The 19484-nt window shown below is 51.2% G+C and overlaps 1 protein-coding gene across 8 annotated transcripts in view; it reads left to right on the top strand.

The window, feature by feature from the left end:
• Positions 1 to 19484, top strand: part of KIAA1671 — a 187016-nt gene that overhangs the window by 114938 nt on the left and 52594 nt on the right. The window contains exon 1 of one of the 8 annotated variants that reach the window (XM_082417375.1): positions 5237 to 7386. The exons of the other annotated variants lie outside the window; for them this stretch is intronic. Within the exon in view, the coding sequence (XP_082273501.1) occupies positions 7102 to 7386 (285 nt within the window). The 5' untranslated portion in view covers positions 5237 to 7101. Of the gene's footprint in view, positions 1 to 5236; positions 7387 to 19484 lie in introns of those variants that run through there. 8 annotated transcript variants of the gene reach the window in all.

The raw sequence follows: 19484 nt of genomic DNA on the forward strand, positions 1-19484 counted from the left end.
AGGCGACCAGACAAAGACCCCATTAGGGTCCCCTTCTCCTTCCCAGAAAGCCTGAGGAGTGGGTGGCAGCGGTCCAGAAACCACTGCCCCAGAGCCACTGGGCAGCCAGCAGCGTGAATCAGGCGGGGCCCTCAGCCCAGCCTGCTTCCATTTTTGAGGAGGCCAGGGCCTGCAGCTTTATTAGACGCCTACCTCTTCAAAGAGGGGCTGTAATTACAGACTGGCCTTGCCACGCCGGGCGGGGCCACACAGCGGGCTGTCCCCAGTGTGGAAAATGCTACTTTCCACTTGAGCTCAGGGTGGGGCCTGATAAAGCAGGGAGATGAGTTCCTGGCTGTTTCTAGAAAGATTTCCTTTCCAGATGGTTTTTTTTCCCCCCCCTCCCCTTCCAAGGTTAATTAAGGGCATCTTAGGTCATTAAAATGACTGTTTGAATAAGAGCGTGATAAATGAACACAAGGAAATAGTCTTGGGCTTGGTTTATAAATAATCTGGGATTGACTTGTCAGATCAAGTTATTTCTGTTTTTTTTCTGTTGTTCTCATATCAGAATTCTTTTCCCTGTTGCCTTGGAAACAAGCCTAGGGAGAGGGATGCTGGGAGTTGTATGACTGGGGTTCAAACCTCAGTGATTCCCTCATTTCACACGGTGGGCACGTCGAGTGCCTGCTGAGTGCCGGATGCTGAGATTCAAGGGTGAACAGGACACATACCTGCTGCCCCTGGGCTCAGAGTCCAGTCGGGAGACTGATGGGTAAATTGAGCTACAGCTCAGATTGTTAATGATGCTTGGGGGTCATACGGCAAAGTGGGAGCCCAGAGGTGACCACCCACCGCTGGGGGGCATGAAGAATCAGGGGAGGCTTCTTGGAAGAGGGAGTACCCTAAGCTGAGCTGTGAAGGACAATAGATGCTGACCAGGTGAGGAACGGGTAGAATGGTGTCCTAGCCAGAGGGAACAGCATGTGCAAAGGGCTGAACAAGAGGCAGCAGAGCACATCCCAGAGACCTTGTCAAAGTCCAGCTCGTGAGTGACTCCTATGGAAGATCATGGCGCCTGACATAGATTTATTGTGGGTCTGGGACAGCCATCTGCCTGGGCCTGGTTCTTCAATGAAATGAGAAGTTTGGCTGTTGGTCAGCTCTCCAAAACCTTTGCTCCATCCCACAGGGAGAGAAAACAGGTTTAAGCTGGGTCGACAAGTCAGCCCTTCCCACATATGGTCCCTGGAATTAGTCTCTAGGCCAGTTGTCAAGAAAGGAAATTGATTTACAACCAGACAAGTCCTTCTGCAGGCATTTCCTGACCCAAGGAGGTCTGAAGACAACCAGAGAAGTGTGTGGAATAGTTACTGCCCTCGTGCATGGGGCTTGGGACAGAGTTGGCTATTTTAAGGGGTCTTAGAGGTGTGGATAGAGTCTGGCTTCTGCCCTAGAAGGAGGAGGGCTTTGGAATCAGACAGGTCTGGGTTCAAGTCCCAGAACCCCACTTGCCAGCTCAGTGACCTTGAGCAAATACCTTCAGCTCTTTAAAACCTCACTGCCCTTCTCTGCAAAATGGGGATAATTAATAACAGGACTCACCCTGTAGGGTTGTTGTGAGGGTTATGTGAGGTGAGGTGTATGGGTGACCAGTTCCCGGCACACAGCAAATCCTCAATTAATGGTTATTATTATTTCTACCACACCACCTCCTTATCAATATAACATTAGTATGTTTCGAGGCCCAGGATGCCTACTTCTGGAATGTCCAATCTTTTGGGAAGCAGGATGTGCAGAGAGTCATGTAATTGAGACCTCCTGGGGGAGATTTGGAAAAGACTGAAGTTGCTGAAGGTGGCCTTGGGGTGCGGGGACGTCCAACAGAGGTGGAGAACAGGGGAAGGCAGCTCTAGGCAGGGATACGGGGGATACAGCATGTGAAAAAGCCCAGAGGCAAGACTGAATACGGCCATGCCCAGTGGCCTTTGCACGTGCCATTCAGCCTTCTTGGAATACTCCTATTCATCTTTTAAGACCCTACCCAGATCTCCTTCTTCCAGTTATAGTAAATGATCCTCAGTAAATGATCATCTTCCCCTTGCTCTTCTTTCCTCAACTTCCTACTTTCTTGGTTGGGTTTCACCTCCCCCACTTACATTCCCATCATAGTGTGTTATTCACTAGTCTGTTATAGCCCTTGGTACTTGTACTGCAAATGTTCGTTTTTTTTCTGGCTTTTTCTTCCACCTGAGGGATTCTCTAGAGTGTTCATGTTTGTATCAGATTTGGGGGAGAAAAATGCTACAGCCTCAGATTTGAGGTGGCCTGTTGGGACACCCTCTCCCCTTAATGGCTGAGATCAGATAGCTATCCCGAGCTCTTCAGGGACTATAGGTTCCTTCAGGGTCAGCACGGAGCTCACACAAAGTAACGGCATAGGGAACATTTGTTGAATGAATGAATGACCGCATTCTGATTTCTGTGATGGCACACACTTGTCTGGCAATGGTGACCTCTGGGCCCCACCTCATACTGTGGATAAATTCCCCTTTATTTCCTGGATCACAGCAGCTTCTCCAGAGTATTTTGGATTAATTATGTAAGGAGATGGCTTTCTTTCCTTTTTGATGCCCAGCAACATCCCAAGAGTTTCCTGGAGAGAACAGAAGAGTTTGCAAAAAAAGTCCTCTGGCAGGGAAAGCGCTCAGGCTGCCCCAGTTTTCAGAGAGTGACGCTTTTTATAGTCACACTTTCAGACCACATTGTACCTAAGGGGAGCCGGGAGCGGGGAGCAGGCAAGCAATCTGGCTTTCCAGCTCCCTTCTGCACCCATCTCCCCCCTTGTGGAAGGAGGTGGGGCCTTGTGATCCCGCCTGCTGCTTGGTCTCCTCTGCTCTTCCCGACACTTGTCTTCCATCCAGGCTGATTTGCCAAAGGCCAGTCCTCCTCTACCTTGTCCAAGGTGCGAGGCTGGGGGTTGCACACTCTACCACTTAATAGCTGTGTGACCTTAGGCTGCTCATTGACTCCCTCTGCCTCAGTTTTTCCATCTGCAAAATGGGAGTAATAATCCTAGTACAAACCTCATTTCATTGTTGGGAGGAGCAGGCAATGTAATACAATGCCTGGCACACACAGTAAGTGGTTCCAACAGCATCAGTGACAATGATGACTTTGATGATTTCATCTCTGAAAATCAGAGAGGTTCAGTAACTTCCTCAAGGCCACACAGCTGATAAGAGCCAGAGGCAGGTCTACAAACCCTTAACCATGAAGCTATATTGATTTAGCATATCCTGGGCTGGGGCTAGGGTGAGGTGACTGAGGCACACACCTAGGGCCCAAAATTTAAGAGAGCACCAAAATAATGGGTTTTCAAAATAAATAACTTTTAATGCAGTAGTTTTTAAAAATCAAAATTAATTCAAAAATCCATGGTGAACAAACTGTCGACATTATACATAAAGACAGGATCAGTGTCACTGATTTTTTCTTTTGCCTCTGACTTCAGTATGGGTCGGCACAGCACTGAACGAGTCTCTTTCTGTTGGACGATAAGGTTTTTACGAATTTTTCACAGATATAACTGTGATGAACACCCCTGTATAGCAAAATGTTTGTATAGATCATTCTCATTTCCAGACAGATTGCTGGGTGTGGAATTGGATCATGAAACGCAGGATCAAAAGGCAGGCGCATCCTCCCATCCCAACATTTTATTATGAAAAATTTCAAATATACAGAAAAATTGTACAGGACGTACACATATACCTACCAGACAGATTCTATAATTGCTCACATTTTGCTATATTTGCCTTAGAAAAATCTAGCCATCCATCCATTCCTTAGTGTATACTTTCTTTTTTTTTTTTGGCTGCATTTCAAAATAAGTTATAGATATCAGTACACTTCAGCATGTGTGTCATTAACTGGCCATTGTTTTTAAGAATTTTGATCTTCAATGTTAAATTCCCTTCAGGAAATAATATACCAATCTCCATTTCCATCTGTGGGTAAATGTATCTCTTTTACCACAGCCTGACCAACACTGGGTATTATCACTTTAAAGGTGTTGTAGGTGCTGCTTTGATGTAACGTTTTTCCTCCGGAAGGTTCTCAGTAAATTTTTCCCACCTCTGTGTCCAGATGGTCTGTTAAAAAGTTGCGTCCCTTTCCAGATCTTTAGGTATTTCTGGTGTGGCTTTTCTGGGGTTAGATGGGGAGGACTCAGCTCTTTCTCATGACTGCTCCCACCCTGGAAGTCCCTGGCCCTTTGGGCAAGTGGCCCGCCCACTGCAGGAGGCTGGCTACGGACCAGGTGAGGAAAGTGGGCAAACCTTGGTGGCCAGAAGCCCTGGGACCCTGAAGGCTGTATGGGGTGGTGGGTGGGGCCAGACACATATATGGAGGTAGGATCTGGGGCCCTGTGCACATTTTTCTCATTTGCATCATGGGGTGCAGGCTGCTACAAGAGCCCCTTGTCCCCCTCCCCTCTCTCTCCTCATTCTGCTCCAGCCCTTGGTTTCCCAATGGCCCAGGCACTATCCTGCCTCTGGGCATTTGAATCTCTTGTGATTTCTGTGGGTCAGGAATTTGGGAGCAGCTTGGCTGGATGGCTCGGGCTCAGGGTCGTCCGTGAGGTTGCAGTTGAGGGCCACAGTCATCCAAGGGTTTGCCTGGCGATGTGGGATCTGCTTCCAAAATGGCTCACTCACACGGCTGGAAGTGGGTGCTGCCTGTTGGCTGGGGGCCTCAGACTCTCTCCACGTGGGTCTCTCCCCAGGGCTGCTTGAGTGCCTTCACAACATGGCGGCTGGTAGGACCCAGCTTTGGAAATCACACACTGTCACTCCTGCCTTATCTCTTGGGCACACAGACCAACTCGGACTCATTGTGAGAGGGGACCACTCTGAGGTGTGAATAACAGGGGTCAGGGATCCCTGGAGGCCATCTTGGCGGCCGCCTACCACCCTGGAAGAACTTGGCAGGTGACGTCACCTCCCTGGGCCTCAGTCTCCTCCTGTCAAATGGGTTCATGTGAGGATTCATGAGTTAATTCCTATGAACACTTAGAATGGCATTGGACACTCAGTCACACTCTCAGTAAATATTAGCCACCGTTATAGTGTCCTACTGGACTGGGAGCCCTCAAGGGCAGGGACGCCCTCAGTCTCTGTATCCAGTGCCTGGCCCGGGGAGGGCAGTCTCTGAATGTTTACGTGAATGAGTGAAAGAATGAATGAGCAAACGAACATTTGTAAGGACTGGGAATCCAGAGAAGAAGGAGATCTGCGTCAGCTGCATTGTCAGAGACACCTCCGTGAAAAACTTTCTCAAGTGAAGCCCTTTGATCGGTGTTTAGGGATCAAATATTTGTTCAAAACTGAGATGACGTGGGTAGGGGAAAGCGCTGGGGATGCAGTCAGACTGATCAAAGTTTCACTCTTGGACTCGGCGTTTGAACGATAAATATTTACTGAGCTCCAACTCTGCACCATGTGCCATGTCAGACCCGGAAAATGGGGCAGGGGCGGGGATGAAACAGCCCAGACCCATGCTCTGGTGGTACCCTTGCTGTGTGACCTTGGGCAAGTGAATCTACGTCTCTGAGTCTGCATCTCCTCATCTGTAACACAGAGGGTGGATCCCTGCTGGAAGGAGAAAGCTCCTTCCGCAAGTGTGCCTCCCCTTAGGATCTGGCTGCTGCTCACCCTTCCGGACAAGCACCCCCTCCAGTCTCAGATGCTGCTGCCTCCCATTTCCCACCTTGCCCCCCAGCCACTGCAGCTCCACAAGGGTTAAAGCCCAGGAGCTCATGTGACCTAGTATAAACCATGAATCATTCCTGTTCATCCCTGTGCCGCGCCTGCCCACCCAGGATGGGGCAGATGCTGTGCCCCAGGGTTGCCATGGCAACTCTGCCTGTACTGAAATACAGCCCGGCCCAGTTCCTTCCTTGGGGGACCTCGGGGGCTGTTTCACCTGGCTGGGTGTTGTCTTTTAGGGAGGAGGGAGATAAGGCTGGCAAGGTGAGAGAGAGAGAGAGAGAGAGGATGAGAGGATGAGAGAGAGAGAGGAGCTTAGGGAGGAACAAGTGGAAAATAAGACACAGGGGGAGGAAGGAGAGGCTGAGAAACTGACAGAGAAATGGACCGCCAGAGGGAGACAGACTGACTGCCAGCCAGAGGTCCCCAGACGCTCGCTGCCTGTCACCCCAGAGGCAGTTTCCCAACTGTTCAGCCTTCGCCGGGCCGCCTGATCTCCGACATACGTGCACACAGGCGCCCGCGTGCACGCACGTGCAGCCGCATCTCCCCGTGCGCCCGCGGTCAGGGCACAGGGCGGATAGGCTGCCGGGCACGTGCAGTCACCGTCAGCCCCGCGGGCCGGTGAGCGAGTTGGGGCTTGGAGAGGAAGCACAAATGGGGGCGGACGTCAGCTCCCTGGGTGGCCGCCTCCCCGAGGCCCCTCCGGCATTCCTGGGCAGCGAAGCCCCTCGCTGAGAACGGGGGCTGATGTCATCCTGGGCTGCCGAGCCAGGGGACCCGGGGCCCTGGTGGCTGCCTCCGGAAATGAGCTAGCTGACCGCCGGCCCACAGGTTTGGAACCCCCGGCCGGAGGACAGGAAACCTGCGTGGGCCAGGTGAGCAGGGCCCCGCCGCCGCCGCGGGTGCCCGGGGGGTGCCGCCTACCTGGGGGAAAGTGAGGACCCAGGTGCCTGAGGGTGCCCGGGGGCCACCGCCTTTTCCTCCCCCACCTCGCGGGGACCGTCACGCCCTGGAGCCGGCGCGGCAGCCCAGTTCCTCAAAGCTCCTCGTCACCCGAGCCCGCCGGCCAGCCGGTGAGCCCTGGGAACTGGATCTTGGAGCTGCCAGCGTGTTTACTCACAACTCCGGGGGGCGGACTCGCAGCCTGACCCTGAACTGCCTCCGATTCGGAGCGAGCCCCGCGGATGCCGCCGGCTGCTGGCTCAGCGATGTTTATCTGCTCTCGGGCCGGCTGAAGAGGGCTGCGGGCTTTCCTCTCCAGGCAGCCCAGGACTCCCGGCGGCGCACAGCAGGGAGAGGGGAGAGGACCCCGGCGTTTCACCGCTTTCCTGCCTCCCCACCTCCCGGCCCCATGGATTACCTGGGAGACAAACTCACGGTGGCCCAAACCCACATGACCCAGTGGATGGGGACCGTCCGGAGGTCCTTCCAGGAGGCCCTCAACTTAGTGACCAGCACGGTGGGCCCCGAGCGGGCGAGTGGGGAGCCCTCCGGCCGGACCCCCTTCAAGCGCACCTCGTCCTTCCGACACCTCGCCTCCCGCAGCCGGGAATCTTTACGCCGCTTCTCTGCGAGAAGCCAACAGAGATTTTCTTCCCTGAGGAAAAGGCAGCCGGACTCGGAGCCCCCAGATCTTGTAAGCTTATTATGTTTTTTAAAATATTAAAACAACAGTGAGAACTCCTCCCCTCCAGTGCTGCCCCTCCCCCACTCCAGGGAGGTGGTGGGGTTCCCATAGATCCAACCGGGGAGGTTGCCTCTTCCAGAATAATTGTCCGTCTAGCCCGACCCTGTCCTGCTCCCGCGCCTGGGAAAGAGGCGTGTGGTGGCAGTCCCCCTGACAGTGGACTTGCTCGCTCCCCCAAAGCGGTCAGGACATTTATACCGGATTCAACGTCTATGTGGACGGGGCTGGCACATGAGTCCGGCAGGCTTTGCCGGTTGATTTATCTGCAAGTGCCGACACTCCAGCCCGACGCAAATGCTTCCTATTTTGGGGGAGGATTAGTTGGCACCTGCTTCATCTCCTTACACCCTCCAGGGTGACCAAGTGTCCATGTCATATTTGTGAGGAGTTGTGACTTCTGTGGTCTTATAGTTGAGCAAAATTGCGAGGTCTCATCTGATTACCCGAGGTGGTGGGCAGATTTGCCCACTGACAAGTGAACCTTGGTGTGAATGAGCCAGGACAGGGGACCTTAATCTGGGTCCTGAGATTCCACCATCTCTCACTCAGGCAAGCTTGATGGGGCTTGGGAACCAGGGTGGAATGACATCTAATGATTGAAAACGCGCCTTGCATCCAGGTTTTTTCTCAAGGACCTTATTAATGATTTGAAGAGGTGGAACTGAGCCCAGACAGGAAAAGGTACCTGCCTGGGGTAGCACAGTGAGTGAGTGGCAATGCAAGTGCCGGAACCCCCAGCTTTGAACCCCACTCAGGGCTCTTTCCAGCCAAGCTTCCAGTAAAAAGATTTCTCCAGACCTTCCTGATAACTTCAGGGAAGCCCATATCACTGACCCTCAAATAGAGGACCTGGTGTTTTCACATAGGAGACATCTGCCACCTGACTATGTGACCCAGTTCGCAGGAGACTAAAGATGGGTGAAGGGCTAAGCCAGCTCCTTCCCTGGGTTCAGCCTTGTGATGAGTCCCAATGGTCATTTTGGGACCCAGCATTTAGGTGTGGAGCCAAGGGGTGCACCAGGCTCTGAGCCAGCCCTCTGTGCACGCGAGGTCGCTGAGATCTCACACCTGCCCTCAAGGTGCAGGATCCCGGCATCCCCTCGGCTGGCCCAGAGAGGTGTGGTGATTCTCCCAGGGTCACACGGCAACCAGAGCAGTCAGGTGCTAACGCGTGCCTCATTAATATGACATCTCCTTCCCTTCTGGGTCTGTGCTGCTCTGTGGCCCTGGACTAATCAGTGGGGCCTGAATTTATGAGACAGATCCCCCACCCCAACCTTTGGAAGGGGTGACTTAGCCCAGGGAGAGAAAGCCTCTCGTTCATTCTTTCTGTCCCTCTGTCTCTGTCTCTGTGTGTGTCTCTCTCTGTCTCTCTTCTCTTTCACTCTTGTTCCCTCTCTGGAAATTCATTTAAGGGTGTGGGGCTTGGTAACATTCAGTTCTCCTGCCCTGTGACCCTAGGCATCGGCCCGAGTCCCCGCAGGCCTCATTGCCCTGCTCCCCCACTTGGTGAATGAATGAATGAATGAATGAATGGAGATGGACCTTGCAGCGTCTTTGTCTCCTCTGTTCACTGTTGCCTTGCAGTGCCTCCATCAATGCTAATGCGTGCTGGATGAATCTGGGCTGAATTAATCTGGTACCTTCCCATTTAGCATTTGGCATCTACCAGCTGGCATTGGGGTTGAAAGCTTGAATCAAAGTCGGCCACATCCTGGCGGAGGGACCTTGACCCGTTCTCAAGCCTCAGTTTCCTCCTCTGTCAACTGGGGAGAACTCAGGATCGTCAGGAGGTTGAAATGGGTACCCATCGCAGGACTGGGCACATAATAGGTGTGCATTTGTAGCTGCTTTCTGTCTGTCAGGTGCCATGATGTCCTGACTCCTCGGGATGAGGGCAGAGTTGGGATGGAGACACAAGCTGTTTTGCAGAGGGCCTGGGTTTGACTCCTGGCTCTGCCACTTCCCAGCTGTGCAACCTTGGGTGGACTGTTCCCCTCTCTGTGCCTCAGTTTCCTCATCTGTGAAATGGGGGATTATCCTCATTTCCCATCATTATCACTTAAGGGCAGTGACCTGCCACCAGTAGACGCATGATGCCCATGGCCATGGTATGTGGGCCTTAAAAGTTAGCTACTGCAACAACCAAAACCTTTTCTCCCAAACCATCCCTTCAAAGATCCCCAGCGAACTGGAAAATCCACACATTCCCCTTTCACTCAGGGACTTCGCTTAAATATTTGTTCTATGGGAGGAGGAAACTTTTTAAAGCCACCGACAATTAAGAGTTCAGGGCCACCTGCAGGAGCCATAGCTGGGGCTGGGAAGGGGACGGGGGTGGGGGGGGCGGGATTTCAGTCTTTGGGACTTGAACTCTTACTCGATTTACCTAAAGAATCCATTCTGTTCCAAATCCTGCCTCAGGCTCCTATTTACTCAGAGCCGAGTAGAAGAATCTCTGGCAGGCAGAAAGTAACCCTCAAAGGCGTGCCCCAAAACATTTTTCTAAAGGCAGCCTTGAAATAATTTGCTAATGGCCTGCCTGGGCGTCTGCCGAATAAAAGGGGGAAGAAGGGAAATAATCGCATTGTCTCTGAGCGACAAAGGCAGGAAGAGGCATGTCTGTGCTGCAGCCCAGAGTGAGCCTGAGAACAAGCCCAGCAAGCGAGGTGGACTGCAAGTAGAGGCCAGGCAGAAAATTCCAGAACCCAGGCACAATGGCAGTGCCACAGAGGCCAACGGCTGGAGTGAAAGTGGGAAGTGGGGGTCTCCAGGGCCGAGGGCTGTTCTGCAGAGAGGGCTTTGGAATTGGACCGACTCGGGGTCAAGGCTCAGCTCCTCCATGTGCTGGCCGAGTGACCTTGGGCAAGTGGACCCACCTCTTTCAGCCTCAGCATCCTCATCTGTAAAGTGGGGGTTCGCCTGGGGTTTGTCAGGTGGGTGGTCCAGTGGGCCGGACTAAAAACCAGCACAGCCCTGGCACCTGTTAAGCACCCGCATACAGGAAGGGCTTAACGAGTGTGGGTGCAGGTGCCGTGATGTGAGTCCCACCTGACCAAATGGGCAGACTGGTGCCTTTTGCAAAGCAAAATAAGAACCTGGCCAACCTTTTGTGGGCATTTACTGTGTGCCAGGCCCCCGTAAGCATGAGGTGTGTATTATTTGTGTCCCTTCATTCACTCACATTTTCGTCCCACCAGTGTTTATCGAGCACCTACTAGGGTGCCAACACTGAATGAAACAGACACAGCTCTCGCCTTTATAGAGTTGCCTTCAAGGGGACAGAACATAAAACACGTCAGCACATAAATATGTCATGTAGGGGCTGAAAACGAGGGAACCGTCTTAAAAGATCAAGGGCTTGTCTGTAACACCAAACTCTTTTGTTGTTGTTGTTGTTAATATTTATTTATTTATTTGGCTGCGCCGGGTCTTAGTTGCGGCACACGGGATCTTCGTTGCCACGTGCGGGATCTTTGTTGTGGCATGCATACTCTTAGTTGCGGCATGCGAACTCTTAGTTAAGGCATGCGGGAATCTTTTAGTTGCGTCATGCAGGCTCTTAGTTGCGGCGTGCATGCGGGATCTAGTTCCCTGACCAAGGATCGAACCCGGGCCCCCTGCATTGGGTGCGCGGAGTCTTAACCACTGTGCCACCAGGGAAGTCCTGACACCAAACTCTTGCCATATGTCAGTTTTCCAGTCTCACCACCGTTGGTACCTAGGGCCCAGTCATTCTTTGGGGGGCAGAGAGCTGTCCCCATGTATGTATATAGGATCATCCCTGGCCTCTCCCAACTAGATGCCAGTAGCGCCCCCATGCATGATGACCAAAAATGTCCCCAGACATTGCCAGGTGTCTCCAGGGGGCAAAACCGCCACCCCCTCCCCCTCCTCCGGTTGAGAAGACTGCTGTACGTAATTTGGTTGGGGGACTATAATTGTATTTGGAGTATCCTCCCACTGACCTGAGCTGGGGAGGAAGGGCAGGCACCTCCTGCTTGCCAGGAGTTTGTCTCATCAAATTCGCACAGCTGCCCCTGAGGGACATGGAGTGTAGCCCCCATATTTCATGGATGAGAAATCAGAAGCACAGAGAGGTGAAGTCACAGGCCTGGGGCCACACAGCTGGGATCGGTGAGGCTGGAACCCCAACACCCCAGTGTGTGTCGGCTGCGCTGGGCCCAAGGCGGCCCCTGGCCCCGGGGATTCACTGCTTAAGCACCAGCGCCCTGTGCTGGGTGGGTTCAATCCTGAGTGGGAGTATTTGGTTCTGCGTCAATTATGGCGAAATGGATGCATAAATATTCAGCAGGGCTCAGCGTCTTCCCCCTGCCGTGAGCATACACACACACACACACACACACACACACACACACACACACACACCCCTTTTTTTAGCAAGTAGGAGAGAATTAGAAAGGAAAAGGATGTCTGTGACTCTCGCCATTAAAAGCCCCGATTTCTGTCAATACCTCCTCCACGTTGACTGCCTCTTTAGGCTGCCATGATAAATGACCACACACACTGGCGGCCGAAAACAACAGAAATTTGGAGTCCGAAAGTTCAAAATCAAGGTGTTGTCAGGCCACACCCCCCTTCTAGGGCTCTAGGGGAGGATCCTTCCTGCCTCTTCCGGCTTCTGATGGCTCCAGGCATTCCTTGGCTTGTGGCCACATTGCTCCAATCTCTGCCTCTGTCTCCACGCGGCTTCTCTTCTGTCTCTTATAAGGACACTTGTCATTGGATTTAGGGCCCTCCAGGTCATCCATCCTGAGCTCATCTGGAGATCCTTAACTTCTTTAACATCTGCAAAGACCTTTTTTCCAAGTCAAGTCCCATTCACAGGTGCCAGGGGTTAGGATGTGGACATATCTCTTTGGAGGCCACAATTCAGCTCACTCACTGCGTCTACTCTGGCCTCTTGCCCTCCAGGCCATTCTTCACCCAGCAACCCAAGGGGTCAAGTTGTTGCCCTGCCTCACCAAGACTTAGGAAGCCTCAGCTTCTTACCATGGCCCGCAAGGCCCTGTGGGATCTGGCCCTGCTTCCCTCCTGACCGCAGCTCTCACCGCTGTCCTCCAAGCTCATTCACTCCTGCCACTCTGACCTCCTGCTCTTCTTCAGTCACGGCATGCTCCTTCCAGACCCTGGGCCTTTGCCCTCACAGTTCCCTGTGTTTGGAATGCTCTTCCCTCTCTCTTCATCTCTACAGAGAGGCTTCCTGACAGCTAATCCCCACCGTGTTTCCCTCCACCCTGTGCCCTGTAAATGTCCTCCTGGTACTTATCTCAGTCTGAACTTGCTTCATTTCACTTGTTTGTTCTGTCTCCTCCACTAGAATGAAAGGCCTGCGAGGGCTGGGGTTTGGGTCGGCCTGGCTCACCTCGGTATCGCCCATGCCTAGAAGAGTGTCCTGCACATCTAGCCGCTGACGTCATGTCTGCCTTCCTGAAATCCACTCTCCTTTATCCCTGTGTCTCCCTTGTGGCACCATCTCCATATCACAGATGGGTAAACTGAGGCCCAGAGAGGATCAGTGATTTAGCCTTGGTACCCACCTTCTCGGAGTTGACACCAAGATTCCAGCCCAGGGTGGTCGGGGGTTCTTTCCTTATAGAGGTCCAGGTGGGAAAATCTGAGATATAATGGGGATAGAAACTATTATTCATTCATTAAGAATTTTTTGTCCATTATCTCTTCTTTGCCAGATGGAGGACAAGATAGACAGGGTCTCCACCCTCTCAGGGCTCACAGGAACAGGGAGACACAGTAAACAATTAAGTCAGCTAATGAGTGAACAAGATACTCTCTGGTATGTGTCAGGGCTCTGAGGAAAAATGTCACAGGGTATGGGGACTGGTGGGAGTGTGATTTAGGAAGAGAGGTCAGAGAAGTTTTCTCAGGAGGTGATGTTTTAAGCAGAGACGTGACTGAAGGGAATGGGCCTTAAGAAGTTTTGGAGGAGGAACATCCTGGCAGCGGGAAAGGCAGGTGCAAAGGCCCTGAGGCATGTTTGAGGAGCAGCAGGGAGGCCAGGGTGACTGTATCAGAGCAAGTAAGTTGGGAGAAGGTAGAAGATGAGCAGTTGGGGGCCAGGTCGTGCAGGGCCTGGGGGCTCTGGTAAGGATGCGAGATTTTAGAACCGTAAGGTTACGAGCAAGGGAGCAGTAACGAGAGCAGAGTAAACCATTGCCGCTGTTAATTATCGAGTGCCTACTCTGTGCCAGGCACAGGTTGTCACGTTTCTCCCGGAGACCTGGGCTTCAGGGGAGTAGGGTCCAGCTGCTACCATCCCCTCCTCCATCTCCTGGCACCTGTGCCGATGCTGCCCACCACTGCTGGTCCAGAGTCCTGCCAGGTGCCCTGGCCTCAGGCCCCGCCCCTTAGGGCATGGAACTGGGGTGCTGGACTTCAGCGCAGCCCCCGAGCCCAGCGCCCAGTGACTGCACCTCTGCTCCGGTGTGGATGGGCAGGCAGGATGGGCCGACCGCACCCAACTCCAGGTCTGCTCTTCACCCTGCAGGCAGCAGAATGATGTCACCCAGAGAACAATGGCCCCTTCATGGGTCCAGACGGGGCGAAAGGCTGGGCCCAGAACCGGTGCCTCTGGGAGAGACCTGGAGTGACGCGCAGAGCAGGACAAAGGCTTGGCCGCTCCACCAGGCTCTGTTTGTGTGAAATTATGTTGAGCTCCCCGCCCCTCCCCCCACACTAAAAAAAGGGGGGTGCGCTCACAATACGTGGAGAGTACAGAAAACCCGAACAAGAGCAGAATCCACCCATGATTTTAAGGTCCATGGAAACCACTCTTGGCATTCGAATGCATTTCCTTCCTGTCTTTTTTCCTCCCTTTCTCAAGCAAAATCGCCCACCTTCTGTCTCTATCCTTGGAAAACATGTGCCGGTTTTATGTGTCTGTAGTAAAGACTGTTGTGAATGCCCAGGCCACACTCCACAGCGCACACACTCCTTTGTTTATTCACCCCTCTGCCTGGGCATTCGGGTCGCTCCCCATTTGGGGCAATCAGGAAGGACTCTGCAGGGGTGGCCCTAGGTGGGCATGTCCTTATCCGGATTTCTGAGAGGTCAGCGAGGTTAAAAGAAGCTCCTCTTCATCTCTGTGACCCCACGGCCCCTCTGTTACTCTCACTTTCTCTCCCTCTTTCAGCGTTTTCAAATCTCAGATGTTTTGTTCAGACAAAATGCCTCTGGCTTTCCTCATCAGGAAGTCAGAAATTTCAGGAAGGAAATCTGGGTCGGTACATATCACAGGGAATGTTATATTTTTGGATTTCATGAAGAATGGGGTCTCTGCAAGGAGTCACCGAGATAATTCCTTACGAGTGGGAAGGATGTATTGGGTCAGTTACAGTGGGCCACTGGTGAATGTTTAACATGAGCCAGGTCTTTAGGGGTAAAGCCCTGATTTGTATGCAGCATTTGCCTATTCCTCTGGTGTAAATACTCCCACCAGGGCCCACTGCAAGCTACCAACTAGCCGTCAGTGAGCATGGAGCTGGGAAAAGATGTGCGGTACACCATTAGTATACACAGTAGTCTCCCATTATGTGCGGGGGATATGTTCCAAACCCCCAGTGGATGCCTGAAACCCCGAATAGTACAATACCCTATATACACTATGCTTTTCTATACATACGTTCCTATGATTAAGTTTAATTTATAAATTAAATTAAACTTTTAGGTACCGTAAGAGATTAACAATAACTAATAACAAAGTAGAACAATGATAACAACGTACTCTAATAACAGTTCTGTGAATGTGGTTTCTCTCTCTCTTTCTCAAAATATCTAATTATACTGTATTCACCTTTCTTCTTCCGGTGATGATGTGAGATGGTAAAATGCCTACATGATGAGATGAAGTGAGCAGGATGACGTAGACAGTGTCACGGACCGTTGGGCTGCCATTGATCTGACGATACGTCAGACGGAGGGTCGTCCGCTTTGGGTTATCCTGGATCATTGAGCCACGACGATGGTAATGGATGGATGTCGGGAGCAGATGAATCCAGTGGTTGGGGGTCCAGGAGGGACAGTGTGAGATTTCATCACGCTACTCAGAAAGGCGTGCAATTTAAAACTTATGAATTGCTTATTTCTGGAATTTTCCATTTAATGTTTTTGGGCTGAGGTTGACCGTGGGTAACTGAAACCATGGAACGTGAAACGGCAGATAAGGGGGGGGACTAGGGTATAGTATGTTCATTGTACAGATTCAGTGTACATAAGTGACCTCAAGACCATAGATAATAGTAAACCGTAGTAATTAGGAAGTGATAAGGTTTGACTACTCCTTAGCTTTGCTTTTAATAGGGTTTATTCAATCGTTAGTTTATATCATTAATTTTTCGTAATGGCTGTGTTTAGCAACTGGCTCAGAGCTGACTCCTGAAAATTTCACAGTTGTGTCTATACCACTGTTGGTAAAGAGAGTAAGTCGTGGAGTCTCAGAGCTGTGGGTTTGAATCCTGGTTCTGCCTCTCACTTGCTGTGGGACTTCGGGGAGGCAACTTAGTCTCTTTATGCCTCCGTTTCCTCTTCTGTAAAATGAGGCCCACAATATTAGTCAACTCCGCAGCTGTGCTGGAGATTACACTGAGGTAACGCACACAGAACGCTGAGCACAGTGCGAGGCACGTAGTAGGGTCTCAGTGAATGTTTTCTGTCCTCCTCCTCCTTATCATCGTTTAGTGTTTAACAGTTGGCAAAGCACATTCAGACACTGGCAGGCAGCCTCCAAGTTGGCCCCCAGAGCTTCTTGCCCTTCAGTATTCACAAAAAGCCCCCTCGCACCCCACGTCGGGGTGGTCTGTGTGACCAGGAGAATGCAGCAGAAGTGGTGGTGTCACACCTGAGATCCGGTTATACTGAAGGTGGCTGTCACTTCCCTCCTGGTCACTCTTTCCCTTTCTCGGAGCTTTCCCTCTGGGGGAGCCAGCTGCCTTGTCTCGAGGACACTTGGGCAGCCCTGTGGAGAGGCCCACGTGGCACAGACTGAAACCCACCAGCAGCTGCGTGAGTGAGCCTGGCAGTGTTTCCTACAACCTGCAGAGGAGACTGCAACCTCATGGCATCCTCAGCCAGAACCATTCGGCCAAGCCCCTGCTGGACCCTGACTACCAGAAACTGGGAGAGGCAGTGTTTGTTGTTTCAGCTACGAAGGTTTGGGGCTATTTGTTATGCAGCAGTAGATAACCAGTATACATTCCTTCTCATTCATACCTACCACAACAGACAGTCTGACGGTGGCCAAGGAGTGTTACTTAATCCCTCATCTCACAGATGAGTAAACTGAGATGGGAAGAGCTCAAGGGACCTGCCCGAGATCTGTGATGCAGTAGCCCTTGGTGTTCCCCACGGATACTTTTCTCGTCTTGGGGGCTCTTGCTCGTAAGGGAGGCTGCTTGGCCAGTGTGGGCTCAGGGTCCCGGGGGCTTTTGAGCAACACATCCTTTCAGGAGTTGGCCAGACTCTCCCGGCGTGGGAGGGAATCCATGTCTTGGATCCTAAGTGCTCATCACTCCGTTTAACTCATCAAACATTCATCATAAAGGCTGGGCCATAAACAGCCGTGAATTCTCCACATGGATTTGAGAGCAGGGAATACAAGAGTGGTTTTTCTCCTGCATCAATTTCTAGACCCGAGGAGCCCTCTCCAACTGTCCTGCTCCCTCGAAAGGCAGATCCTAAAACATAAATTATCACCAAGAGTTAAAAAACTGCAAAGTGTGTGGATGTTTACTTTTGTTTTTTAAACATAGATTTGGCATCCTTGTCTGTCCTTTCTTGATTAAGGGGAAAAAAAGTGGGGAGATGCAGGTAGAATTAGGTCAGTCCAGTTAAGAGCTTGGCTCTCCCTTTGGACAGATCTGAGTTTGAATCCCAGCCTTGCCACTAATTAGCTGTGGGACCTTGGGCAGGAGACTTTACTTTCGTGAGACTCAGTTTCCCTGTGAAGTTCTTAGCACAGTGCCCGGAGCCTAAAAAGTGCATAATAAAACTTAGCTGCTATTATTCTTATAACATTGATATATTAGTCAGCTTAGGGTATGTTATATTGCAGTAACAAACTGCCAACTCTCAACTCTTTTTTAAAATTAATTAATTTTTTATTGAAGTATAGTTGGTGTACAATGTTGTGTTAGTATCAGGTGTACAGCAAAGTGATTCAGTTATACATGTATGTATATATATATATATATATATATATATATATATATATATATATATACACACATATATATATATAAATTTTTTTTAAGATTCTTTTCCGTATAGGTTATTACAAGATATTGAATAGAGTTCCCTGTGCTGTATGGTAGGTCCCAACTCTCAACTCCTAACACAAAACTTTTCTTTTTTTTTCAATCTGAATTTTTTTTAAGTATTGCTTTTTTCCCCAGTTTTACCGAGATGTAATTGACATATAACATTGTGTTAGTTTAAAGTGTACATGATGATTTGACATGTGTAGAAACTGCGAAATGATCACCACAATGAGTTTAATTAACACCCATCACCTCACATAGTTACGTATTTTTTTTCTCATGATGAAAACTTCTAAGATCTGTTCTCTTAGCAACTTTCAAATACACAGCACAGTATGGTTAACTATGGTCGCCTTGCTGTACATTACGTCCCCAGGATATATTTATCTTACAACTGGAAACTTGTATCTTTTCACCCCCTTTATCCATCCCCCTCAATTCCACCCCGCAAAATGTTTATTTCTTGCTCACACAAAGTCCACTGCTGGCCGCTTGGCTCTCTGCAGCTGCCGTCTCTCCAGACTGTTCGAATCTAGTAGCGAGGCCATCTGGGAAAATGTGACTTCTGTTTAGCGGCATCAGAGGGAAAAAGCTTGAGAGTCACACCAAGGCAGAGGCTGTCTTGTCCCATTTCCCAGGTGGGGAAATGAAGGCATAAAGGGTGACATGTCTTGAGCACTTACCCCGTGCCAGCCACTGAGCAGAACAAATGCCTTATCACATCCTTGCAGAAACCCCACGGGGGGTCGTATTATTTTTGGTATCCCTGATTCACAAAGGATAAAACCTAGACCCAGGGGGTAGGACGTGACCTCGCTCACAGCCTGGACCCCAGCCCAGGTCTGCCGATGCCTCATTTCTTGTCCCTCAGTGGACCTTGAGACCCGCGTGCCTGTGCTGAGAGACGCCCCGGTGCCGAGCCGGGTTTCACACCACAGCGACACTGACACTTGGGGCTGGATCCTTCTTTGTGATGGGGGGCTGTCCCGCGCTTCGTAGGAGACTGAGCAGCACCCGTGGCCTCCAGCCAGTCCTTCCAGACTTTGCCAAATGCCCCTTGGGGGCAAAATCGCCCGCGGTTGAGAACCACTAATGTGTATGGTGAGAGTCACAAGCTATGAGCTGAGGTCCCTGCCAGGCCCTGCGTAACCAAGTGGCCTTAACTCTGAGTGAAGCCAAAACATTAGTAGTCGGGCTTTGGAATTTCCTAACTTTTAGGTAAAATACCCTTTGACTCCTGGTGTCATTTGGGGCAAGTCTTTCCACAGTGATAAGCACTTTTCTTCAGCTGCGAAGTGGAGCAGATGAAGTCTGCTGATGGAGTTGTTGGGAGAGTGAGTCGAGATGCTGGTTGGGTGCCCTGGCACGGCACTAGCACACAGTCAGTGCTTTATGGTCCTTCTAGTTATGACCTGTCACATGGGGTTGGGGGCTGGTGCACATTTCCTAGCAACCGAAGATACTTCTCCCAGTCTGTTGAATTTCCAATCCTGTGTCTTCAGGCTCTACATCCAAATATTTGCCTTCTGCCAAAGCCAGACATTATCCGGCAGCCCACACTCCTGTCACTCACCAGCTTGATTTCTAGAAACAGCCCTTCCCCGGGCACACCTATAATTTAACATCTGTAATTCCTCAATTAGTAGTTAGCAGTCTGTTCTGTTCTTCTCGGTAATTGCCTTCTGCCCTGGGGAGGGTGAGGGATGGATGTGGGGGCCGTGTTGAGGCAGCTGCCGCCCTCACCCACCACAGACA

This window comes from Balaenoptera physalus (genome assembly GCF_965194825.1).
Source record: "Balaenoptera physalus genome assembly, chromosome: 12".
NCBI lineage: Eukaryota > Metazoa > Chordata > Mammalia > Artiodactyla > Balaenopteridae > Balaenoptera > Balaenoptera physalus.